The sequence below is a fragment of the Pyrus communis genome, chromosome 11, assembly GCF_963583255.1.
Source record: "Pyrus communis chromosome 11, drPyrComm1.1, whole genome shotgun sequence".
NCBI classification, from domain to species: domain Eukaryota; kingdom Viridiplantae; phylum Streptophyta; class Magnoliopsida; order Rosales; family Rosaceae; genus Pyrus; species Pyrus communis.
Window position 1 is genome coordinate 17,820,201 of NC_084813.1, and position 26,630 is coordinate 17,846,830.

The following is a 26,630-nucleotide window of genomic DNA, read 5'->3' on the forward strand; positions in this document are numbered from 1 at the left end:
ATTGAGTGGAGTAGGATTCTTCCATTTTTATTGTTCTTTTGTTTTTTATTTTTTTATTTGAATGATTACGATTAAGTCATATTACTATTTTATATTGATTTTTTTATATTTTAAAGAGAGAATGACAAAATAGTAAGTATGAGAGGAGGAAGGGAAGAAGATAAAAGAATAGAATCTGAGAGAATCCTACTATAAAAGTTTGAGAAGCACTCAATTTTAAGATATTTTTAAGAGAAATGTTGCTTCTTCAAAACTAAACTCTTTATGATTGTCACCTCCCAGTTTAACATTAATTTTTGTACTAATATTTATAAAAAATACGAGATATCAATGAATTCCACGTATCCTTTTTAGCATTGTTTTATTTATTCAATCTATCGCTTATGAAGAGTTTAAAAAAATGTGTATAAAAAATGACGTCTGATTATTATTTTTAAATTTACGCCTTCTGATTTTACATTTGTGAAAGTTATTCGCGTGCAAGGTGTCATTATAAGCCAAGCCTGATCAAAGAAGTTCCTTATAATATTGAGAAATATTTTATTAATGCTTTATTGAAGTGCTGGAAAGATAATTAAAACAATAAAATCACTGGTAAAAGATGGCAACAAGATACTAACAAAACATGAAATAAGAGAGTAAAGTTGAGGAGAGAGACAAAAAGATGAGAGAGAATAACGTTTTTGGTGGGGTCCACATATAAAAAAAGGCACAAAAACACCATATTTTTGATACCAAAGGCATACCTACCAATAAAAATATTACACCTTTCACAATCTGGTTGAGTATTTCAGTCTGTCAACGCCCCACTTTTTTCTGTATTTTTGTTTTTGGCTTTTTTTCTCTGCTAATTCCTCAGCAGCAAGTTCCAATTTCTACTCCCTTTCTCACTCATCCTTTGACCCAGTTTTCAACAGAAACTCCTCCTCCTTCTCCTTCCATTCCCACAACTGGGTTTTCTTTTTCCATTTCTGTTTATATAATTTCTACTTTTTTTTCTTTTGTTTTTTGGTAAACATTTGCATTATCTGTGGCCTGTGGCTGTTTGAGAGGAGACCAAGTTTTCTTTTTTTCCTTTTGGGGTTCCCCAAAATTAAAATTTAATTTTGGGCTTTGGGTTGCAGAGAGCAAACTCTCTCTCTCTCTCATTTTTCTTGTGTTTCTAGTCCTCCTCCACTCTCTGGTTTGCGAGTGGTAGCTAGGGTTTTGGTGGGTTTGCTCTGATATAGGCAGTTATGGTGAGAAAACATGGATGGCAACTGCCTGCTCACACCTTCCAGGTATTCACATCTCTGCTTAAACCACTTACTGATGTGGGGTTTGCCCAGAAAGGCTGAACTTTATCTGATCCCGGTTCTCCATACGAGTTAGGTCGGTTGGCCGGGGCAGTGTGTCCGCCCTCCCTGTGAATTAGAGTAGTTCAGAATATCGCCTTGTCATGGAAATAGAAATCTGATCTCTGTTCTGAATGTGGGTTTTGATTTGTCAATTCGTGTAAAAGGTCAAATCTTTTTTGGTTGACATTATTGCTTTAACTGTTAGTTAGGTCCCAGAGGTACGGTTTTCACTTTGTGGTTAGGACTATTGGGATGAAATTTCACTGTTAGGTTCCCAACTTAGTGAAAACTTAAGGAAAAGCTCAAATTCTCAAGTTTATGTTTGTTTAGAGTTGAACCTGGATAGGTGGAATTTGTTAATTTTTCCTTTTTGTCCATTTATCTACTCATTTTCTGGACACTGGATTACATTTCTGTTGTTTGATTTCTCTTGCTTTCTGATCGATTTGTTTATCGAATCAGAAACTAAAGTGTGTTGTTTACGTGGCAGGTTGTCGCTATTACTGTATTCTGCTTGTTAGTGGTTGCCTTCTATGCTTTCTTTGCTCCTTTCGTTGGAGGCCGCATCTGGGAATATGTTTTGATCGGCGGTTACTCTCCAGTGGTATATGAAATGATTTTTATTTATCCACATTGAGCATTTTCATTTTATTAATAGTTTCATTAGCATATCTGGAATTCTATTGAGGAAAAACTGCTGTTAGTCTTTGGTTTTGAATATATTCCATGATCTGATCCACTTTATGATGTACTAATCAAAAGCTGGCCTTCAGTCCTGGCTCTGAGTATTATGGGATTGAGAAGTTTCATCATTCTTATTCTAGATGTTGGAATTTGAGACGAGAGCTCATTCTTTATAAGGTTTTCGAATATGTGGCGCAAATTTGATTACTTTCAAAGATAATTAATCTGGTGGGCCAAACTAGATAGAGTTTGTAGAGTTTGGAGTTACTTCGAAATTGATTCTCTAGGCCAGTCAGGCACCCAATTCTCAAACCATTCATTCAGAATCACAACTCATTTAATTTATTCTATATAGAAATGGCCTTTTATGCCTGATGTTATTCCCATAATCTTTCTATGGCATTGCAGGCACTGCTCGTCTTCATTCTTTATGTTCGATGTACTGCAATAAACCCTGCAGATACTGGAATTATGTCCAAGTTTGGAAATGGAGGAACAAATGGTATCAATCCAAATCATAGGTTATCAGCAAAAGACTTGCCTAGAAAGTTTGATGAAGCCACCACAGGCCATTCTTCTCCGTCATCAGTTTCCAGAAGTTCTTTGGCAGGTGCTAACTCTAGTAGGAAAGGGTCAGTAGGAGAACTTGGGGGTATAAATATTCCGGAAGAACCCACAACTGGGAGTTGCATTGGAGGAATTTGCTGTGCATTGTTTGTACACGAAGATTGCCGCAAACCACAGGAAGGGGCAGCTGAGAATCAGGGTGGTGAAGATGCTTTGTTCTGCACATTGTGCAATGCTGAGGTATTGCATTATTACAAACGTTGTATCATAATTCCTCAATTTAAAGATACATCAGTTCTAGTCTTTTTAGTTTCTCATGTGTTTCTTTATAAAGGTACATACTCCTAAAATATTGTATGGGAAGTTGTGAATCTTCTTCGTTTTCGAAGAAAAAGCTGTAGAAGGGTTTAAAATTATGATCTCATCATACTCCCTCTCAACAGATTATTGCGAGTTGACTTGTTTAATTTTTTTTTTATTACCCATGAATACTTTTCATGTTGCAGGTCCGCAAGTTCAGCAAACACTGTAGAAGTTGTGATAAATGCGTGGATGGATTTGATCACCACTGTCGGGTATTTTTCTTGTTGCTTCAAGTGCTCCATAAGGGCAGATCTTCTGCAACTTGTTTTTAGTTGACATTTTTAATATTCCTCTCTTAAGTAACCTCAATATATTACATGGCTGCAGTGGCTTAACAATTGTGTTGGACACAAAAATTACGTGAGTTTTATATGTTTGATGGCCACCAGTCTTCTTTGGGTAGGTATTGCAGTCTGATAATTATTATGTGCATTTTTAAATTTTTGGTACTAAGATGCTCTCTGTCTCCCCCCGTTTCGGTTCAGCTTGTTATTGAAGCTGGAGTTGGTATTACGGTCATGGTGCGCTGCTTTGTTAATAAGACAAGCATGGAGGCAGAAATTATTGATAGACTTGGAAATGGTTTCACTCGTCCCCCATTTGCAACAGTTGTGGTACATATTGTATTTTTAAATGCTTTAACTAAAGTTAACATCCTAATTTCTCTCGGATATCAATTGCAGAAGAAAGCCTCTGTTAACATTGGTTCTCATTTGTGTAGGCTTTATGTACTGCAGTTTCTATGCTGGCATGTGTTCCACTTTGTGAACTCTTCTTCTTCCACATGATACTTATTAGGAAGGTCGGTGCTTTAGTCATTGAATTCATTTTTTGTGATGCTAAAGTGAGCTATAGCGGGTCTTAAGGGATAGATGTTTTTACATTTTACTTTAGAACTATGTAGCTAAATATTAGGCTGTAATGATTGGATTACCAGGCCACTTATAGGCAGAAAATGAGAGAAGACAATTATCTGATAAGAGAGGCAATTTTTGTTGCAATTCAAGTGAAATAATCTTATTTTGAAATTTTGAAATTTGAATTAGGGTATTACAACCTATGAATATGTCGTGGCGATGAGAGCAATGAGTGAGGCACCTGGAGGAGCATCTGTCGATGAGGGTTTCCAAAATTACATGCACTCCCCAACAGGATCAGCTACAACTGGCTTGAGTGGAGGAAGTTCTTTAGGTCTGCAATACAAGGGTGCATGGTGTACCCCTCCCAGAGTATTTGTGGATTATCAGGTACATTAGTATTCACTTTATGTCTTGATTTTACATTTTTTGGAAGAAATCGATTTGAACCGCTGTTCAATTGAACTCATTTTAGGCTTCAAACTCTTTGGCCTGCATTTTAATGTGTACTACCTTTACTCTGGAGCTTTGTCGATTGGTTAAATTTTTCGCGTTCTCATTTTGAAGTGAAATTATTTTGGCAACACCTTTATTCTCACCTTTGCCAAGAAAATTTGGGCTGTAACTTGAATCCGTGATGCCTTTCGTAACTTGCCTAGGTCATTACAGTTTGAGGTTTGAGCGTGCTGTGTTCTCGTCAACATTTTTTTTTTATAAGGTTCTTCACATGGATTTTTGTAATTCTGACACTTTGGTCTTTTCTCCTTTGTAACCTTCCTTCTATTTCTCTATATTAATGTAGTCGCGATCTAACAAGGGCCCTTGTGAACTTATGCGAGTGCAATATAAAACAAGTTCATATAGTATAATTAACGATTTTCATTTATCTTGTAAGGAACAATTCTTTTTCAAAAATGTTTTACCGTTGTGACGTTATCTAGCCCTTCAAATCTTCCTCCTTTCTCCATAATTTGTTAGTCCTCCTTGATTGGCTTGAAAGAATGGCTTCGCAGGATTGACCCACAACTACATTTCCAGTCTTCAGCTTGATATTTTTGTTTTTTAATTTTCAAGTTTACTATGCAAGAAGAAAAACTTTATATGTGTTTTACACTTGACACAAGCTTTGCTACATTAGGAGGAAGTTGTACCACATTTGGACCCCGGAATGGTGCCATCAACTATTGATCCGGACGCAGCTGGAGCTACAGAAAGAGAGCAAAAAGGTCCTAAAAGGCCTGTGCGCATTAGTGCTTGGAAGCTTGCAAAGTTGGATTCCAGTGAGGCCATGAGAGCAGCAGCCAAGGCCAGGGCATCATCCTCCGTTCTACGACCACTGGATAAACCTGACCTTGAACTTAGCTCAAGCGGCAATATGAGTGTGCGGAGTAGTGTAAGCACTGATACGGGGGCACATAAAGAGATGAAGAATGATCTGAGGTTGTCAAGAAATTCCTATGCTCCAAGTCAAGGTAGCCGAGATGAGTATGAAACTGGGACTCAAAGCGTAAGTAGCTTCAGTAGTCCGAGCCATGCTCATGAAGTGGTCACACTTAGCCCTCTGCCACAGGCTCCGGGTGTGGGACGTTTTAGCTCTGTCACTACAGTCCCCAGCTTAGTTCCTGACCGTCCATTAACTGCCAAGGCAACATTGCCTAATGTCAGCATGGGATTTGATGAAAGGATCATGCAGAGGGGAAGTACAGCTGATCCATTACAACTTTCCGCTCCAATTATGCAGAGGGGAAGTACTACTGATTCGATGCTGCTTTCAGCTCCACCTACTTCTCTTTTCAGGGATGTCCGAAGAACATCTGTTGTTTGGGACCAAGAAGCAGGGCGATATGTCTCAGTTCCTGTATCGGCTTCTGAAGCTCGAAACAGGTCATCCATACAAACAGGATTTCCAAATCCTAATGCAGAAGCAAGCTATAGTAGAAGACCAGTTATTCCACCACAGGAGGCTTCATCTTCTGCAGCGAAGCCTCCAGCACAAGAAGCGGAGAAACTGCTGTACACAGGGGATTCTATATTCTTTGGTGGCCCGCTTTTGAGTGCACCAGTTAGGGATAACTTAAGAAATGAAAGGGATTCGGGTTCTAGAGAGGGCCAAGAGAGGGCAGGGCTGAACCTGCCTAGGGAATCCAGGTTCAAACGTGATTCTACCTCAAACCAGCTTCCTGTGTTTGTCCCAGGGGGCTCTGAGAACAACTCTTCTTTTGGGCCCAGTTCCAAATAGTGTTAAGCGACTGAAACAAGTGCATGTAAATCTCTTCCTCCTTGCCCGGATGGTGTAGTGGAGCAGCATGAAAGTCGAGCCAACTTTGATCCTTGTGACCTGGCTGCTTGAGATTGTCGCTAACAGAGTTTATCGCATGGGGTTCAAGCAGTTTCTTCGATGAAATTCTGATTCAACACACCAGTTTAGCTGAGGTTTGTAAATGGGGCGATCGTAGAAGTGTCTCTTGTGCTTTCTTGACATTGTAGCCAAAGAATTTGTGTTGCAGAGCTCCATTTATGCTCTGAATTTTTATTTATTATCGAAGTATCTTTTCCCACTATTTGAATAGATGTATGTTTTCTAGATCCACCCCCTATTTTACTTCCCTATCTGCTTTACTTACCTATACTCTGCATTTCTTTCCGATTTGCTCAACATAATTTCTGGTATTCTCCATTGCTCGGGTTGCGATTTCAATTTAACGATAGTATACAGTCTAGAGTTTCGCTCTGATCGAATAAGTGACATTCGATCTTCCATGATGAAACGCGTCTTGTTCTTGAGAAATTCTGTGAGCGGCCGCTGCATCAGCCTCTCACTGATAAGAGCGTTTGCATGGGACTCGCATGCAGAGAAAGGCTGATGCAGTGCAGCGACCGCAGTCAAGATTATCTCTATGTTCTCAGATACTTTGAGGGAATTTTATCCGCAAAACATGAAGGGATCAGTCTGCGGTTTATGCACAAATTCTACTGCGGGAACCCCTATATGCAAGAACTTTTATCCCCAAATCCTGCTCACTTTCAAACAGGTCTTCGCGGTTCAGCAGATCAAACTCGTTCAACGCTGGATTATAAATACATGCGATCTTACACAAATGATGCGGAAACGAAGATAAGGAAAGCAGCTTGTTTATCATTCATTAGCATTGAGAAGCATATCCTGATGTGCAAAAGTTCAAATATATGTACATTGTGGATACTGTTCGAAGTAGCATATGACCTACAGCACAAAGCCGACTGACTTCCAGTTAAGTAAGAGGCTGCTGTCAGCCACAAACACTGCAAAAAACACTGATCTTCCTTGTATATTGCCTCCCCATCCCGTCGCTGCACCAAGCTTTCTGGCATACGTTTGCAGAACTCTTACCTGCATAAAAATTCATCATGTGATGAAAGTGACTAAAAACTAACCAGATATTCACGAATTAAATATTAATTATGAGCCTCCTCAAAATCTTGTTTCAGAACTCGAGCATGAAAATAAAGTCATGACGTTACATCGACATCAACCACGATCTATAAAACTAAGCTTTTATCATTACTCAGTGCAGTTTCTTGCTTACTAACACTAATTTTCTGCCAATGTGTTGGCCGAAATTCCATTACGACAAATAATGCCACCTTTTTTTATGGAGACAATTATATAAGAAACTTCAATGCCAAAAAGGGATCATCAGCATCAATGGTCAAAGGCCAGGGCTACCACCACTGCTAGACCTATAATTTCCACTTGGATGATTAAAATACTTGATGCCTGCCAAAGCAATATGAGAACATAAGAATTGAAAATTCATCAATGAATCTTTTCTGTCTGAAACTAAGAACCATTTTCAATCTCCAAGCACATGAAGAAAAAGCCACAACCATTTTCAAACTTTAAGCTGACCATGCGACAAAATATATCTCCAATACTGCCTACCTTTTCAACAGTCACTTAAAATCTTCCTCTCATTTATCAAGTTCGTTGCAGTCTACAGACATGTTCAACAATAGAAACTATCCAGATAAAAAGAGCTACCCAAAGAGGAGCTTTGCAATACCATATCTCTCCACGTAAAGAAATTTTCCATTCCACAACATCTTGTCCCAACCCCCGAACCTTCACCGACTAATCTGATCTTAAATAAGTTCCTTATCCAGCATAAAATAGTTAGGCGAGGCATTAAAGGTATCAGTGTTTATCCCCATTAGGGATTGTGTTCATGTACAAGGAATGGTAAAGTTTGAGTTGTGCCATGTTTCAATATAATATTTTTACTTTAAGTAATAGAGTCAAAATACAAAAAAGGTCATAGATAGCGTCACAGAGAGACAGATGGATGGGAACTATGGAAAGCGTAATCATTTATGAACATATAATTCCCAATACAGCCACCATGATGAATTGATAATCAAGTAAAAATTGACAATAAACAAGAATACTGCGACCTGAGATTTACGTTTACGGTATTGACTCTTTTAATCAGATTATACGAAGTGAGACTGCATCAAAACACGACAACTAGTTGCATCAAACAACTTATTAAGACAACATACAATCAGATGACTCACCAAGCATCATTCATTTTCATTTGGAGCAGACTCTGGTATTTCTGGAATCCTCCGTTTTGCAAGCCGTTCAATAAGAAGTTTCACTTCCAACTCTGCATCTTGCAACCTGTTACTCAGTAATTGAGCACTCTTGGGGTGTGCTTCAAATTTGCTAATCCACCCAGCTTCAAAGTCCTTAATCTGTTTTTCAAGCAGTAGACGGGTCATCCTTTCCTCTTCTTCTTTCTTTAGGCGTTGCTTTTCCAGTTCCATGGCGCTCAAAACAAGACCACCTGACCCAGGAACATCCCTGTAGAGTGGCTCATCAGCTTGCGGACAACGTGCTCTATATTCAGCAAATGCTTTTTGTGTTTCCTTTAAAGCCTTCCTGTAGCCATCCAAGAGATTTCCCATTACATAGAGTTCATGCTCAAGCCGATACATCTCCATTTTGCTTTTCTGCTGCTCTTCAGCCTTGGCCTTCTGCAAGTGACCAATCACCTCCTCCCTTTGGTGCAACTCGTCTAGTAACATCTGCTGGCCAACCATTGATTGCTCGCAAACTTGTTCTTTCTCCGCATACACCATCTTAGCCTTTTCCATCCAGTGCTGCACTTGCTCCAAACATGTATCAAATTCACCACCTGAGACCTTACCATCCCAAGGGCCACCCATCCTCAACCGCTTATTACCATTGAGAGGATGATGAGAAGAGTTAGCATTTTCATGGACAAACTCTCTCTTAAGACCACCACTTCCAAAGAATGAGCAACTACCAGGAAGCATTCGACTATCGTCCCTTGAAGAAAGAAACTCCCCAGCAAATTGATCACGCATTGACATATCTGAACTATGAGGGTTATGTGCTGCTTCCATTGCATGAAAGCCCTCTAAAGGCATATCCTTAAGTGAAAGGTGAAAACCTCCCTCCTCCTGCTCTTCCTCCTCCTCGTCCTCTTCTTCTTCCTCTTCGTTTCCTTCATCTATTCCTTCAACAAACTCCATATCTTTTTTCCCTTCCTCCCCACAACCCAAATTAACTACACCAAGATTACACCGCTGCAAAAAAGGTTCATCTGCACTGCTCTTCCCATCCAAAAGCCAATGGTCAGGCTCTTCCACCTTACATTCTTCAAAACCCATTACATCCTCAACCCCAACTTGCTCCTTCTCAACACCAGCTTTCTCAACGTTTTCTTGCTCAACATCAGTCCTATCCACATTGTCCTGCCTAACATCAGCTATATCCACAATGTCTAGCTCTTGCCTAACATCAGTTTTCTCCACATTGCCTTGCTCTTGCTTCAGATCATCTGTATCCACATTATCTTGGCCAAGACATAATTCAATGTTATGTTCTTCCAATCCGCTGGGTCCCTGTAAATCATCCTCCCCGCCCATTATCACATCCCCGCCACCATCCTCTTCCTCTTCCTCTTCTTCCTCTTTTGCATCGACATCAACTGCATCAACATCAACAGCATCAACATCAACTGCATCAACATCAACAGCATCAACATCAACCAGGGGAGTCTCTTGTTCTTTCACCATAAAGAAATCCTCACGCTGCGATTTTATCAAACACTGCAAATGCGATGCATAGTAGCAATCCCCCAATTTGGGCGCCTGAACCAACTCCTTCTCCACCATGAACCAAATCAAACCGGCCCAATCCACCTTCACAAACTGCCCCTCTTTGATTGCCTTAGTCCAATTCAACACCTCGCTTGGCATCATCCACGTATCCCCGTGCAAAAGCACCCAATTTGATACCAATTCTTCTATAAAAGCTATGGACTCCTCCGAAGCAGCCTCCGCCGGAGGCTCCTCAGCACCATCCGGTAGTGCCACAGCACCACCCTTCTTCACCTGTTTTGAAGGAAGCTTCAAGGCCCGTGCCAAGTCGGCCCGGTTGACCATAACCTTGGACCCATTGACGTAGCTGCCCCGCAGGTTAGGGTTGAAATTGGAAATCAACTGGGCGAGAAGATCAACCCGAAGATTCCGATCGAACTCGATGTGGACGAAGTCCCACAAGTTGAGCCACTTCAGGAGCTTCTCGTGCTTCTCAAAGTCGAGATTTTTTGAGGGCACGAATGGAATTGGATTTAGGGTTTCTCTCTGGGTCTGAAGTTTCTGCTGGGCCTTCTGCTGGGCCTTTCTGTTCCCCGAACTGGCGGCTTTTCGCTTTGAACCGGACTTCTTTCGCTTCGTTGCGCGGCGGTAGAAGGTAATGGTGGTGGTAGTGGTGCCACGAGGAGATCGGGCGGGAATGTCATCGGATTTGGGTTTAGGGTTTGGCTCCGATTGAAGAGGCGGGTTTAGTTGAATTTCTTGGTCTTGATGGGGTTCTAGGGTTACGGTTTTGGATTGGGAATGTGGTGGTTCGGAATTAGGGTTATCTTGTTGAGGGGCTTCTTCTTCTTCGATTTGGGTCATGGTCACATCAGAAATTACGGCGGGAGGAGTGGCCATAGTGATGATCTGGTTCTGGATTTTGAATTTCAGTGGCGGAAGCAGGTGGAGAAGACGACGACTGGTGAGAAATGGTGAAGTGAGATTTGAACCAAGCCAGACGAGGTGACTCTTTTACCCTTCCATTTTTCTCGGGAAACGTTTTTAACACTCTACAAATCACATTCTATCCTTCTCAAAAAGGTTTTTTTTTTTTTTTTAATTATAGTATGTTTGAAGTGCAAAATGAGATTTTTAGAGTGTTAATAACAATTTCATTTTCTCGGACAAATTTAATTATAGAATGTTTGGAATACAACTTTTACCCTTCCGACTAAAATTTTCGCTCTTTTTCAATCTCTTATTTGCTATTTAATTTGGTCGTTGATTTTATTTATTTAATTTAATTTAATAATCATAAATAATAGAGTACATTGTCGATATGCCCCTTAAATTATCATCTAACTTTCGATTTCCTTCCTGAACCTTTTAATTAAAAAATTAAGGACTTAAACTAATTTTTTTGGCCGATTTACCCTTGCTGTTAATTTTTCATTCATTCCATCCAAATTTCTGTTAAATGAAAGCATGTGCATAACAAGTGTGGGTAGTTCAATCGCTTCATTATTTAAAATAATTGAAAACCTTACATTTCTAAAATATAAACCTATGCAAATATGTGTGATTTTTTAGCTTTTGTGTCCAAAGGTCTAGTGCAGTGACGCTTTTGTCCACAAAGGAAAGTTACGCGGTGTGCACATAATAAGAGTTTTAACGTTAATTTGGATTAAATCTATGAAACACTAATGGTAGGGGGAAATCGGCCAAAAAAATTAGTTTAAGTCCTTAATTTTCCAATTAAAAAGTTGAGGGGGAAATCGAAAGTTGAGTGATAGTTTAGGGGGCAAATTGGTAGTTTAGCCTAAATAATAAAAAAGATGTGTGAAGTTAAAAATGATGTGTGTTGTCACTTATGATTATGGTATAGTAATTTTTCTTTCATTTGTAAGTAGGGATGGCAAATAGTAAATATCCATCGGTTATGGGTAACCACGGTTATCTACTTATTTAAATTTCACGGTTACAGTTATGGATACTCGTGAATTTTAAATGAGTGGATATGGGTATTAACCGAGGTTATAAACGGGTACTTGTTTATCCAATTGTTTTAATATATATATATATATATGTATGTATGTATATGTATGTATAATTTAAAAATATAAAAAAACTAAGCTAAGGTCCAGTGATGGTCATATTGATTATAACATGCAGTGTTGGTGCTTATTGATTATAATATCCTCCACCTAAGATAATGACTACCTTGAATTTTTAGAAGCTTTACTTTGTAATATTTTATAATTGAAGACTAGCTTGGGTGCATATTGATTATAATATCCTCAACCTAAGATAATGACTATCTTGAATTTTTAGAAGCTTTACTTTGTAATATTTTATAATTGAAGACTAGCTTGGGTATAGAAGAAAAATATGTCGAAAATACATAAAATGAATTTTCTTTCCAATATGCTTGCTCAAGTAATGAGAGGTATTTTGTTAGTAACAAATCAATTCTTAGCAAATATATTATATTACCTTGATTGATAACAGTTAAAAATATCCTTCGTAAATTATTATTTCAATTATTGGAGTTGTATATGGTTACGGTTCAAAAAAACATGTATATAGGAGAAACAAGGGTAAATGGGTTAAAAAATGGATAAACAGGTATACGATTACGGTTAAATGGATACGCGGTTATGAGTATGGTTAACCGTTTATGAACGGTTATGGCTGTGGGTATAACCGTTTATAAATGGTTATGGGTATGAGTATAACCGTTTAGACAATTACCCGACGAGTAAATGATAATGTGAGTATGAGCATAAACGGTTATGGGTAGATAACCGTGGTTAACCACCCACCATAACCATTGTCCATCACTACTTGTAAGTGAGAGGTCTTCGGCTTGATTCTCACCAAAAATGAATTTAAACCAAATTATTATGACTAGTCGATTTTGAGGCTTAGTCCACTCTCTCATTCTCCAAAACAACACTCCGCATCCTTTCTACACCCTTTTTGATATCTTGTGAAGTATTTTTCCTTTTCACTTTGTGGACGTGACACTATTTTAACAAATTATGTTCACATTGAGTAAATGTCGTCTGCTAGATAGTACACTCTTGAGCAAGGTTCTAAAAATCGTTAGGCTCTAGTCCGATGGCGGGCAGGGGCCTAATGCCTAGGAAGCTAGGCGGGCGCCTAGGCAGATTTATGTAAATTTAATATATATCTTGTAAATAAGTGCATATTTACACCTAAAAAAAATTATACTTGTATAGATAATAAAAGAATGATAAAATACAAAAATAGAAGTAGAAGAATACACAAATTATATACATCCAAAAAGTTCAATATTTAAAAAACAGTAAGCATATAATCATAATGAGGATGATTTGGATGATAAACTAAATTCTTCCTGTTCATGAATCATGATCCTTGCGGATTGGACATAGACTAAATTATTTAATCTTATTATATCTAGTTTATTTCTTTTTTTTGTATGTATCCCCTCAAAAGTGCTCCAATTCTTTTCACTATTGGATGAACTTGTAGTAAATCTATCATTTGCAAATTAGGTAAACCATTTCCATAAGTATACCGCCATGAAACCTAAAAAGAAAAAAGCACACAATCAATAAAATATATATATATATATATATATATATATATATATATATATATATATATATATATATATATATATATATATATATATAAACCGCCTAGGACCACCTAGGGCCGCCTAGGACTGCCTAGGTGCTGCCTAGCTCTCCGCCTAGGAGCCGTCTAACTACAGACCGATTTTTCGAAATGATTTGCCCAAAATCAGGGTGAGCCTTCACCACCTAGGCCGATTTTTAGAACACTGCTCTTGGGTACACAATTCCATTGATTCCATATGTGACTTGAGGAGCACTTCCTCGCATCACGTCATTGAACAATGGGATTGACCAAGGACATTGAGGTTCTTTTGAGCTCCTGAAACACCAAAAAAAAATGTCAAATCCATTTATCAAATGATGTCACCGCTTCCAATTTGATACTTTTGGCTCATTTTCTATTTCATAATCTCCTTGCCACCAAGTCCTGTGCGGATGCTTCCAATCATGCTAGGAAAACCTTGCATCTCACCCTTCTTCAGAAACCTTTACAGGTCCATTTTCATGGGTTACCCAAGATACTCATTGGTGTAGATAGCTTCGATTGCAGAGCAAAACATCATCAGGGACTCTAGAATGGTTAATTTTGCCATCTTTGCTATCTTATCCACTTGGTCTGTAGATGCCCCATATGCAAGCATCCGCAAGGCAACAATAATTTTTTGCTCAGGTTGGAGACCCATAACATGAAAGTCCTCATTCTTTTGCACAAAATATGAATCGTGGTTGCAAATAGCAATCATGATTTTATTGAACAAATGTGGTTGCATTCTAAAATGACGTCTAAAATATGCATTGAGGTATACACTATTTGGGACAAAGTAATCTTCCAAGATATTCTTACCATCGTTGTTCCTTCTTTCTATTGAGGTTCGTGGAACAACTGAGCCTAGAGATTATCTTCACATCTTGCATGACATGACAAGTCTGTGTGGCTTTCTCATTTCTTGCTTCATCATCTCTCCTTTTACTTTCTTGATCCTTTTGCTCCTCTATTTCGAACAACTCATTTTCTCGCTCTCGAGATCGAACAATTCTTTCTCTTACTCTTTAATTTCTAACTACATCATTGAAGAAAACATTGTACGGACTCAAGATTTATAAACTATAAAGAAGGATTCAGAGAGATTTTGATTTCGGCGTGCTGGAAGAGGATGTTGGGTATTTATAAGAAAAATTATAATTTTTTTTTATATTGTTATGAATTTTTTTTTATAATTTCTAACAATTTTTATCAAACTTAATTAATATAGACTATTGGAAATCCAATGGCTCAGAACAAACCATGTCACCCCCACATCTGAGGGGTGTGAGTGTGCTGACATGTTGGCCCCGTGCCTGCTTTTAATTGGCTCACTTGCCATAAATGCGCATGTGAAAGCCACATGCATGACGCACAAAAAAAAAAAAAAAGATAATAATAATAATAATAAAATAAAATTTAATAACGTAGGTGATGTCATATCGCCTCCAGCAGGCCCTCAGGCCATTGTCGCCTGATTGCTCAGTCCGTGGGAGTTGGGCCTACCAATAGGTGGGCAATTGGCATGGGCTGGAGCAATTTTCATTTTTGGTGTTGAGGGATTCTGTAACATCCCACATCGTTCAGGGGAGTGGATTATGTAAACCTTATATGTATATTCTCATCTCTACTTAACATGATGCATTTTGGGGACTTACACGAGAACTTCCCAGTGGGTCACCCCTCATTGGATTGCTTTCACACGAGCTCACTAGCTTTGGGTTCACATCCCGGCCCGCGCCCCCACTACATCCCGGGCTCGACTTCATCATAACACGATATTGTCCGCTTTGGGCCATGACCACGCCCTCACAGTTTTGTTTCTGGGAACTCACACGAGAACTTCCCAGTGGGTCACCCATCATGGGATTGCTCTTGCGTGAACTCACTTAACTTTTGAGTTCCTACGGAACCCGAAGCCAGTGGGCTCCTAAAAGGCCTCGTGCTAGGTAGATATGAGTATATACATATAAGGCTTACAAGATCCACTCTCATGGGCGATGTGGGATGTTACAATCCACCCCTTAGGGGCCCGACGTACTCGTCAGCACATTTCCGGCCGGGTAATGGCTCTTATACCAAATTGTCACATCCCGACCCGGGCCTCAGCCACATCCCGGGCTTGACTCCGCCATAGCACGATATTGTCCGCTTTGAGCCCTGACCACGCCCTCACGGTTTTGTTTCTGGGAACTCATACGAGAACTTCCTAGTGGGTCACCCATCATGAGATTGCTCTCACGTGAACTCGCTTAACTTCGGAATTCCTACGGAACTCGAAATCAGTGAGCTCCCAAAAGGCCCCGTGCTAGGTAGAGATGAGAATATACATATAAGGCTTACATGATCCACTCTCTTGGACGATGTGGGATGTAAACAATTCAATCACCTAATTGCAAGAGGAATTTCATGGGGTGGAGTTACTCTTAAGGTAATATGGATAAGCAAATTAAGTGAGAATTTTTGTGGTTTGAATCAGGATATAATGAGTTTTTATTAGGGTAGCTTTGATATAGGCGCTTCTTTTTTTAATTTCTTGGATTAAACATCTGCTCCTTTTAAGAATTTGATTAAACATTCTTCCTACAATTAAGGTGCCACTTATTTTATAAGTAACATCTTTTTAATGCCATATTACACGATTTGGCATTATGATGTACCTTTAATTAATTAATAATTATCATGTTAATATCCCAAATCTCCTAAAATGTAGTAGATTAGTTTTAAAAATCTTAACACATCAAACCTAATCTAATTATGTTTCTAACATGCATTTTATTCCTAACTCCACACCATACAAGTAACTAACGTGCTATCTTCTTCTACAACCATTAGCAATTTTTTCATGTCATTGCTTTCCTCGATCAGCCGATCAAACCTTATTTCGTTCTCCCTTGTTGGTCATATTCATTTCCTTCATATTTCATTTTATGCACACCTCATGAGTATCCATATCAAATGGTATGCTTTTTGTTTTAGCACACTTTTTACCCCTCTTTCCATCTTTTTCACGTACCATGGTACATTTGGGAAATAGAATTTAATGGTACATTTTCTTTTAAAGGATAATTTGGTACGTTTCAAACCGATATATTGGTACGTTTTAAGTTAGAATGGGTATGTTTCAATTTAGTATCGGTACGTTTCAAGTTGTTATTGAACGTTTCAAGGTGAAATGGGTACGTTTCAATCTAGCATCGGTACATTTCAAGTTGTTATTGGTACATTTCAAATTGACCTGAATACGTTTCAAATTGATTTCAATTTAAAATTCACATTTATATATGGGTATGTTTCAATTTAGCATTGGTATTTTTCAAGTTGTTATTGAACATTTCAAGGTGAAATGGGTACGTTTCAATTTAGCATCGGTACGTTTCAAATTATTATTGGTATGTTTCAAATTGACTTGAATACTTTTCAAATTGATTTCAATTTAAAATTCACATTATATATATCATGCCGAATAACACTAATCTTAGTCCAAAGACTCCAAACTCATCCTTTTTATCAACAATTTTTATATTTCAATAATAATTTTATGATGCGAACGAACCAACAAAAGGGGTATAAACCTTGATGCCAAAAAAAAATTCAAAATTCAAAGTTTATAGATAATATTGGTGATTTAGTTAACAACCATTAATAATATCCCTAAAAAAAAGGTATAAATCCTGACAAGCCAAAAAAATTCCCCTTATCAACTAAAAGGATAAAGTGGGAAATCAACATATAGCATTTTGATTTAAAAAAAAAAAAAACTAATGACATGTAAATAAAATAAATTTAAAAATGATTAGGTGGACACTAGTTAAAGCGTCTTAATCAAATTTTTAAAAGAAACAAATGTTTAATAAAAATTATGTAAAAAAAGAGTGGGGGATCCTAATTTTCTCTTTTTATTGCAAGCAATTCTACACTTTATTTATGCTAAGGAAGGAGGGTGTTAGAAACCGGAATGTAGTAGGTCTAAGATAATCTACTACCCACAAAGACGGTTAATGTTATTTTAGAAAATGTACGTGTCACGTGCTTAATTTGGACAAAAATTCTCCCAAAAGTAATATTCCATGTTTTGTCAATTCTAATACCAATTTTAATAATTTTACTTTATATACCAAAACTGCAATCGATCATTGTGTTAGCAACGAGTGTTCCAATTTACTCATAAACAGAATTTAGACATTTTACCCAATCACAGCCACTTCTACCATATTTGGTTGCATTAATTTCAACAATTACAATTCAATCCAAGGGCAAAGGCAGGTTCTTTCATTCTATTGCCGTCTTCTTTTGCATAACCAAAACATAATGATTTACAGAAACACAACATGAAATGATAAATAATTTTCATGCTATTGGCTTTGAGAAGCTTAAGGATGATTTATTTTTACTTTTCTGAAAGGATTTACAAGAGTTTATAATACAACACTACCCGATTATTTAATAAGTACCACCCCTTAATGTTGGATGAGATTTCGAGTTTGAATCTCTTTCATCGACAATAAAATAAAACATTTCCAAAGGCCTACGGGTTAAGGATCAAAGTTATGGATTGTTTAGTTATAGTTTAGATTATCCACATAATTCAATGTTGTTTGATGCTTTCATGTATGAATTTTTGTAGTTTACATTATCCCCAACAACCGCATTATCGGGCTTGGAAGTTGCTACAAATATAGAAAAAAGGACCAGAAGGCTTTTCGAAATGACTTGTTGCCAGGTCACACGAACCAAATGGAAAAACATACGTCTCCTTTGGTTGTCTAGGTGCTTGGTTATAAATAGAAGCTACATGAGCAAAGATTTTCATAGAACGAGAATGTCGCAAAAGTTAAACGAGAATATCACATTACCATGTATGAAAGTTTAACGCATAATATATTATGATGGCTGAAAGTTTAACTCATGACGCTTAACGCATTGCATGAAAATTTTAACGCCTAACAGTACGCAATAACCAATGAGACTGACATCTCTTGGGTTGATTTGTCCCGACAGAGTGGGTGAGTTTGCATTTCGCGAGTGATGTCATGTCCCTATCATATATGCTGGGCGAGCAGAGGCCAATCGGGGGCAATTTGGGGCAAACATCACGACCTCAGTTAAAATCATGAAAGTATTGAGTAATGTTAGATATATTAAATTTGAAGACTAAATTTACAAATTAAATTATGTATAAATAATAAGAGTAAGCACGTTTATAAGAATTTAAGTAATAAATCAATTATCAACTTCTATATCTCTTAATGTTTAAAATTTTCTCTACAAATTTAATTTTCCTAACATTACCCGGTTAACATTGACCCCAAAAAGAAATATATGGAACATGATGAAATGCAAAATGCCAATGCCATATGCTTCACGTTCCCTTGATATTTTGAGGGAATTTAATCCAAATAACCAAATGAAAAATTTTAAATATTATTTTGAATTAAAATGATTTATAACCGCATAATGTATGATGAACGGACATGATCCATAGATCTTCGGAATCCTTACAAAGAGGATCTGGAAAGAACTCTGTTTGGTATTATTTTGTTATGGAAAGGTGACACATGTATGACACATAAAATGCAATATCTGATGAAAAATTGAATTCGTAGTCTAATGCAATACGTCTCTTCCGTCCTTATAATGTGTTTTCATAAGTTTTATATAACTTAAATTATTTTATTATCACGATTTAAAATTTAATAAAAATAAAAGAAAAAGAAGAATTTTCTTTTCTTTTTTGAATGCAGTAGGTATCTTATGCATTCGTGAGGTGTCAGCGTTTATTTTTTTATTTTTTATTTATTTTTTTTTTTTTATGAGCAACAAAATAGTATATAAGCATAGTCGTTGACTTCAACAAACATATCCATGGCAGTTTGAACTCAGATAAAAAATACCTAACTTTTAGGTTCAACAAAAAAGAGATCATAACGATTCTGTATGTACACAAAGAAATTGTGGGAACCTCTCCAATAATAATACTTCAAATCTTGCACCTCCTTTCTCAACTTTTACGTTCGCTTGAGCCAAAGTTTTTGTACAAAAAACGTAATGTAATCCTAAACGTAGTCAAGATGGCTGGACTAGCAATGTCAGACCATCTCCAACCGAATGGTTCAGAGGATCATAAAATTGAAAATAGCACGAAAATCGTCTTCAACTGAGGGTTAAACCAAAGGGCCAACAGGCTGGCCCAATCCAACCAGCCCCAGGTAGGTTGGATTTTTCATTATTAATACATTTTTTGTCAGATATATCCGACAGTATTGTCCTCTTTAGTGTCGGATATAACCGACAATATTGTCCTTTTTTTTTCGGCAAAATTTTTAAATTTTTTTATAAAAATCCCTTTTTTTCTTTTTTTCTTCTTCTATAAATACCTAAGTCATTCGTACACCATTTTTCACATAATTTTCACCCTTTTTAAATTTAAGTTGTTGTAGTTTTTAAATTTAAACAATAAATTATGTTTGACACTATGACCCTTTAGCCCTCGATTGGAGATGGTTTTTGGTCGCATGGCTAAAACGAGCCATATGACATTTGATTAGAGATGGAGGCAAATATGGTCCATTCATTAAAATATTAATATTTTGAAGGACCAAAGGGCTAAAATGAGCCCTCTAATCAACCTTCGGTTGAAGATTGCCTCATTTCTTGAGTTTTCAAGTTCGGATCTTTTTATATATACTATAAATTATTATACTATATTAAAATATCACTCGGACAGGAAAAATTGTTACGAGCAAATCCTACAGTTGCGGAGTTACAGAAAACAGATGATTCCACTTTAGCACCAGAGGGAGTCAACGATGATATCATGATTAAGCAAAATGGTGATGCGGATAATAAAGGCGGATGAAACGGGCAATGTGGTAATTTAATGTGTTTGGCAACGTCTTCCACTTCACTTCTGACACCAAAGGCAGGCTATCTCAGTCAGTCTCTATCCACTCCAACAGCTCTCCATCTCCTTTGCTTGTTTTGTTGCGCAAGGTAAACGAATTCAAAAGATGGGGATCAATCGTTTTTTTCGATCCAATCTCAGAACCCAGGTATCAAATCTTAATTCTCAAATACCCATTTGGTTTTTTTTACATCTTCCTGTATGTGTTTTTTGATTGATTTATTCACTCTCTGTTCTGAAAACTACACATTAGTGTGAATATTCTGTGCATTTTGTTTTTGGCTCACTTCATCGTGGTAGATTTATTTTTTATTTTTCTATAAAGTTTGGATCTTTCTGGTTTGATCAGTTTGTTTTGTTGATGAAGTTTCCTGATTCAAGTTTACGTTTCTTTGCTGAAATGTTGGAAAAGCTAAAAATTCAATCACCTTTTTTACTTTTCTTCAGATTGTTATTTTTCGTGCCTTATCCGAATTCTTGAAGCTTTGTGTTTCTTGCTGGGTCTGTGAATGATGGATCAACTATTCTTTAAATTGTTTTTTAATCATCCCTATTTCGTTATCAAAGATTCAAAATTAATTAAAAAAGGAAGGTTTGTCTGTGTGTGAGTGTGTGTGTGTGTGTGTGTGTGTGTGTGAGAGAGAGAGAGAGAGAGAGAGAGAGAGAGAGAGAGAGAGAGAGAGAGAGAGAGAGATCCCTCCTATGACCTTCCACTTCACTAATTGCATGTAAACTTTTTGACCTTCTGTTTGGTTACTGAGAAAAGCTGCTGAAAAACGACTTTAGATGAGTATTTCAATCTCGTTTTAGTTCTTTTAATTTCCTTTTTGTACAGTGGAAGTTGGGATCAAAATAACTGTGTGTTTGAGAGAGAGAGAGAGAGAGAGAGAGAGAGATCCCTCCTATGACTTTCCACTTCACTAATTGCATGTAAACTTTTTGACCTTCTGTTTGGTTGCTGAGAAAAAGCTGCTGAAAAACGACTTTAGATGAGTATTTCAGATGAGTATTTCAAACTCGTTTTAGTTCTTTTAATTTCCTTTTTGTACAATGGAAGTTGGGATCAAAATAACTGTGTGTGTGTGTGTGTGAGAGAGAGAGAGAGAGAGAGAGAGAGAGAGAGCGAGAGAGAGAGAGAGAGAGAGAGAGAGATCCCTCCTATGACTTTACTTCACTAATTGCATGTAAACTTTTTGACCTTCTGTTTGGTTGCTGAGAAAAAGCTGCTGAAAAACTGACTTTAGATGAGTATTTCAAACTCGTTTTAGTTCTTTTAATTTCCTTTTTGTACAGTAGAAGTTGGGATCAAAATAACCTTGTTTTTAGGTGGCTTTCTTACAGGTAAATTTATCAGTGGCCATGCCCTTTATGTGCTTATTATGTTTATAAGGATATATTTCCTCTATTTTTTGCTTTTGCTTGTTCGGTTCTAAAATCCATTTTGTGGCTAAGTAATTGTTTTTAAGAAGAGATATCAGTTTTGAGAATTCGAAATGCAAAGCCTAGTATGACTAATTGTACCGACCGATATGACCTCTGTCTTATCAAGTGTTCTCCGTTAACGCTGATAGATGTCCTTCCTCCAAAATGTTCATAAAGATCGAGAATTTATTTTTCTCATAAGTTAATGGCCCCATTCGTTTGAACATATGATTACACACACACACACAACTTGTTGGAGAAATTTTAGTAATTAATATATCTATCTTTCTTGTTCACAGCTTGTTTCATGTACAAAATATGCTGCTGCGTCTAGAAGTCCACTGGAGCATGTCTTTCTGGTTCCCTTTCTGGCCAGGTCTTATAGTACAGGGTCACCTTTGCGAAAGGAAGAATCAACAGCTGAGGAAAAAGGCCTCAGGTAGGTGGTGTTCCACAGTTAACAATCTACACATTAATCCCCCTTTCGGGGTACTTTTATATTGTGTATGATCATGTATTTTTTCATGCATTTACGGTTTTGTATCTCCACTGTACTAGTAATCCTCACAAGATAATCCAATCTAACATGTGCTTTATTGTCGACAAATATTCACTTACTCAGGTTCGAGGGGCATGATATGCTTGCACCCTTCACAGCTGGGTGGCAGAGTACTGATTTGCATCCTTTGATTATAGAAAAGTCTGAGGTAAACTTCTTAGTTGTGTGACTTGTGTCCTAGAAATTGGCTTAACATTGTCTCTGTGAACGTTGAAGTACCCCAGCTTAAAATCATTGTATCTTATTTTCAAGGTTAATCTGTTTTGAAGTCATTGAACGTTTTTCATTCTTGATTTCAGGGTAGCTATGTTTATGACAGCAATGGGAAGAAGTACCTTGATGCTCTTGCTGGTCTATGGTGCACAGCATTAGGTGTGAAAGATTTGTTTCCCTATCTTTTTCTTCAGCTTGAAGCTTCCTTCTTCGCCTTACTTCATAAGACTGTTATATTACTGAGTCACTTGAAGCAGTCAGAACTACTTCACAAAAGTTCTGAATAACTCCTCAATTGCGTTTCTCATCATTATGCATGCTTCTTCCTCATCTTTATTATCATTCACTAATGAAATAAAAAAGATAAGAAAGTTTCAAAAACAGATAACTCCACAATCAAAATGTGAATGTCTAAGAACATCGTTTCCCTCTTGTAGCCTTGTATTTCAGCTTCTTGCACGCCCTGATCTTGCAGAGGACTATCTGCACTAGTCATTTTGACCTCCTTTATTACCCCGTATAGAATCCTAGGCTACTCCTATTATCTGTTTTTTAGCTTTTCCTGACCTCACTATTGTATGTTTGTTATGTGTATTTGTCAAAAAGTAGATATGTTGAACGTCATCTATGTCTGTTTACACGCTAATATGTGAAAGTACTTGAATTCAAATGTTTTATTGTTAAACTTGCAGGCGGAAATGAACCTCGACTAGTTGCAGCTGCAACTAAACAGTTGAATACCTTGCCATTTTACCACTCATTTTGGAATCGTACTACTAAACCATCTTTGGTATTCATTTTTTTTTTTTTCCTACTTCCTAGTTTTTTATATTACTCTTCAATTCTAGATTCAATTATTTTCTATTACAGATAGTTGAATGGATACCTTCTTAAGATGCCTGCGTGTGATATTCAGCAACATATTTTCTTTTACAGGACTTGGCGAAAGAACTTCTAGAAACTTTTACAGCTTCAAAAATGGCCAAAGCCTTCTTTACTAATAGTGGATCTGAAGCCAATGATACTCAGGTTTGATTCGATTGTAGAAGAAATATATTTGATTACAGTTTCCAATTTATCTAAGATGGAAAAGTGAATTTTGATTGAAGTTACATACTACCTTTGCATGGTAACAATGACGTTAAATGTCAACCAGTTGTTGAGAGAACAGCATTAATCAATTAATACAAAGCAACCAGTTATTATCATGAAGCGGAACTGTGGAACAATTATTTATACTTGTTCAATTTGAGTCCATGTAATTATCAAAGGAAAATTCAAAATCTGAAAAGGGTATGAACTCCGCAAATTTGGAAGATATGTTAGTTGCCTGAATACCTAATTCATGCGAATGTAATCAATAACCAGTTTGGATATTATAGATGATGTCTTTATAACTATTTGAAATATTTGCTTTGTAGGTGAAGCTGGTTTGGTATTATAATAATGCACTTGGACGCCCAGATAAAAAGAAATTCATAGCTCGACATAATTCGTATTTTCAACTTTCTCAACTCCTTTTGTTTTCTCTTTATTTGCTCCAGTTATTGTACCCAGTCCCTTGACGTTGTCTTTTCGTCCTAACAGGTACCATGGTTCAACTTTGATAGCCGCAAGTCTTTCTGGGTAGGATAAATATTCTAGAGAATTTTGCAGGAAATATATCCTTCAGTCCATTGACTCTAAATTTTTTTTCGCAGCCTCCCCGCATTGCATCAAAAGTTTGATCTTCCAGCTCCATTTGTTTTGCACACTGACTGCCCACATTATTGGCGCCATCACCTTCCAGGTCCATTTTTAGACTGATCTAATCTTTGAGATTTAACTGCGACTGATTTTATTAAAGTTTTAGCTTGATTATGCCAGGTGAGACAGAAGAAGAGTATTCTACGAGACTAGCCAACAATTTGGAAAATCTTATCCTCAAAGAGGGACCAGAGACAGTAAGTTATTCAAGTGTAATGTTTAAAATCATTCTAGAAATGCCGAGGGTACTTTGTGGTTTTGAGACGACGTGTTTGTTATTTTCAGATTGCTGCGTTCATTGCTGAACCTGTCATGGGAGCAGGCGGTGTGATACCTCCGCCTGCAACTTATTTTGAAAAGGTGAGCATTTGCAGAGTGTCTTACAAAATGAACAGGACTGGAGATGCTTCATTGGATGTATTTTTCATTAGTCTATCCAGGTTACTTAAGTCCCTTACTGTTAGATAAGCTGAAATATATCTTTTAAGTGATTAAACAAATACTTTGTCCCATACTTGTTTTTTACTTGTCCTGCTTTGTGTTGATTTAATTCAGTATGGGAATTACTGCTACTGGATAATTGTAAGCTTTAAAGCTGTTGTTTCACTCAGAATAGGCATGACTCTCTCGCTCTCAATCTTTGTAATGGACAAGCATTTCCTATTTGATGCAGGTTCAAGCTGTTGTGAAGAAATATGACATTCTGTTTATTGCCGACGAGGTATATGGAATTCTTTCTTTATTGTAAACTGATTTTTTAAGTCAGCTTTATATGTTGGTTGTTAAGCTTAGGCTTTATTTCTTTACTTCTAAAGGTAATCTGTGCATTTGGAAGGCTTGGCTACATGTATGGGTGTGACAAATACAACATTAAACCAGACCTTGTATCTGTGGCGAAGGTAAAATGAAACCATGTACAAATACAGAGCCGCTCTCTCACATTCTCTCTCACATCCCACAGAAATATTTGTTTCCTCATCGCTTTGTTGTTGGATGTCCCAGGCTCTTTCTTCTGCATATATGCCAATCGGCGCTGTTCTTGTGAGCCCAGAAGTTTCAGATGTCATACACTCTCAAAGCAGCAAGCTTGGTATGTTCATAACTATAAACGAATCAAATTCTGTTCCAAGGTATTATTATTGAACAAGACAATTTCTTTTGCGCCAGGTTCTTTTTCTCACGGGTTTACATATTCTGGACACCCCGTAGCCTGTGCAGTTGCAATTGAAGCACTCAAGATCTACAAGTATGTTCTTATTTGCTTAGTTCAAACTATTTAAAAGCAAAGTTATCCGGGTTCCAACAGTTAAGGATTTAAACAAACCATGTTTAGAATCTGGAGGAAACAGCATTGATCTCATGCTGGCTAAAACACCAATCTTGGTAATTGGAAATTGACATTTCACTTGTTTGTAGGGAAAGGAATATTGTTGAACAAGTACGGAGCATCGCCCCAAGATTTCAAGACGGTGTAAAAGCCTTCTCTGACAGTCCAATCATAGGGGAGGTACATGTTGTTACCTAATTTTTTGCACTACAGAAATCAGAAAGAGAAATTACAATCAGTACGATATTAACATGGTTCTTCTTATGTCGGTTATGCAGATACGGGGAACTGGATTGATCATTGGTACAGAATTCGCAGACAATAAGTCACCCAATGATCCATTTCCTGCTGAATGGGGTAAGTCTCATCCATACACTACAAAGAAAAATGACGTAGGTAGATTACATCTCGCAAGGATAGTATTTGTGGGACAAATTTCTTCTTTTACATATTAATATAATGGCATCACAGGGGTATGTGCATACTTTGGAGCTCAATGCCAGAAGCACGGAATGCTAGTACGCGTCGCCGGGGATAACACAATGATGTCTCCACCATTTATTATGACTCCTAGTGAGGTTGAAGAGGTAGGCTATTCCCCGATTTGTTCCAATCTCCCCAAAAATTGAGTAACACTTGAATCGCGTAAAACGTTTTCGGAGTGAGTTTTTGACGAACATGCTAACCGGAACCTGTGTTTTCTCTTCCAGTTGATAAGCATTTATGGGAAAGCATTGAAGGCCACTGAAGAGTATGTGAAGGAACTCAAGTCTAAGCAGACGTAGTTGCAACTTGTAAATGTATTTGTAGATGACAATGGTGAAAAAAATGTGTAGACTTCATGTAAAGCAAAACCTTTCCCGTTATGTTCTCTGTGATGAATGATATTCCGAATAAAGCGTTTTCTTTCGCATCA

General features: G+C 37.3%; 3 protein-coding genes across 6 annotated transcripts; 2 read left to right on the forward strand and 1 right to left on the reverse strand.

Moving 5' to 3' along the window:
* The first annotated feature begins 794 nt into the window (after positions 1 to 794).
* Positions 795 to 6,389, forward strand: LOC137708301 (probable protein S-acyltransferase 19). 2 transcript variants are annotated; one of them, XM_068447346.1, is made up of 9 exons: positions 796 to 1,280; positions 1,828 to 1,941; positions 2,430 to 2,828; positions 3,095 to 3,163; positions 3,279 to 3,350; positions 3,437 to 3,565; positions 3,673 to 3,753; positions 3,998 to 4,198; positions 4,947 to 6,389. In XM_068447346.1, exons 1-9 carry the CDS (start codon positions 1,236 to 1,238, stop codon positions 6,045 to 6,047), a joined length of 2,211 nt encoding a protein of 736 aa, XP_068303447.1. In that variant the 5' UTR covers positions 796 to 1,235; the 3' UTR covers positions 6,048 to 6,389. The 2 variants fall into 2 exon arrangements, with proteins under 2 accessions (XP_068303448.1, XP_068303447.1); XM_068447347.1 differs by lacking the exon at positions 3,279 to 3,350 and having other exon boundaries at positions 795 to 1,280.
* Positions 6,390 to 6,922: 533 nt separating this feature from the next.
* LOC137708520 (uncharacterized) lies at positions 6,923 to 10,939 on the reverse strand. Of its 2 annotated transcripts, XR_011064798.1 has the most exons (3): positions 8,363 to 10,939; positions 7,433 to 7,565; positions 6,923 to 7,178 (listed from the first exon to the last, which is right to left on the reverse strand). XR_011064798.1 is itself a non-coding variant. In XM_068447616.1 (2 exons), the coding sequence occupies exon 1, from the start codon at positions 10,814 to 10,816 to the stop codon at positions 8,369 to 8,371; it is 2,448 nt and encodes an 815-aa protein (XP_068303717.1). In that variant the 5' UTR covers positions 10,817 to 10,939; the 3' UTR covers positions 6,923 to 7,178; positions 8,363 to 8,368. The 2 variants fall into 2 exon arrangements, 1 of the variants encoding a protein (XP_068303717.1); XM_068447616.1 differs by lacking the exon at positions 7,433 to 7,565.
* Positions 10,940 to 20,416: 9,477 nt separating this feature from the next.
* On the forward strand, positions 20,417 to 26,630 carry LOC137707440 (probable gamma-aminobutyrate transaminase 3, mitochondrial). Of its 2 annotated transcripts, XM_068446307.1 has the most exons (20): positions 20,417 to 20,506; positions 20,537 to 20,595; positions 22,169 to 22,308; positions 22,492 to 22,576; positions 22,728 to 22,800; positions 23,334 to 23,431; positions 23,578 to 23,670; positions 24,063 to 24,136; positions 24,229 to 24,267; positions 24,342 to 24,430; positions 24,508 to 24,584; positions 24,673 to 24,747; positions 25,061 to 25,108; positions 25,203 to 25,286; positions 25,390 to 25,477; positions 25,555 to 25,633; positions 25,804 to 25,894; positions 25,993 to 26,071; positions 26,186 to 26,301; positions 26,425 to 26,630. In XM_068446307.1, exons 2-20 carry the CDS (start codon positions 20,554 to 20,556, stop codon positions 26,497 to 26,499), a joined length of 1,545 nt encoding a protein of 514 aa, XP_068302408.1. In that variant the 5' UTR covers positions 20,417 to 20,506; positions 20,537 to 20,553; the 3' UTR covers positions 26,500 to 26,630. The 2 variants fall into 2 exon arrangements, with proteins under 2 accessions (XP_068302408.1, XP_068302407.1); XM_068446306.1 differs by having other exon boundaries at positions 20,422 to 20,595.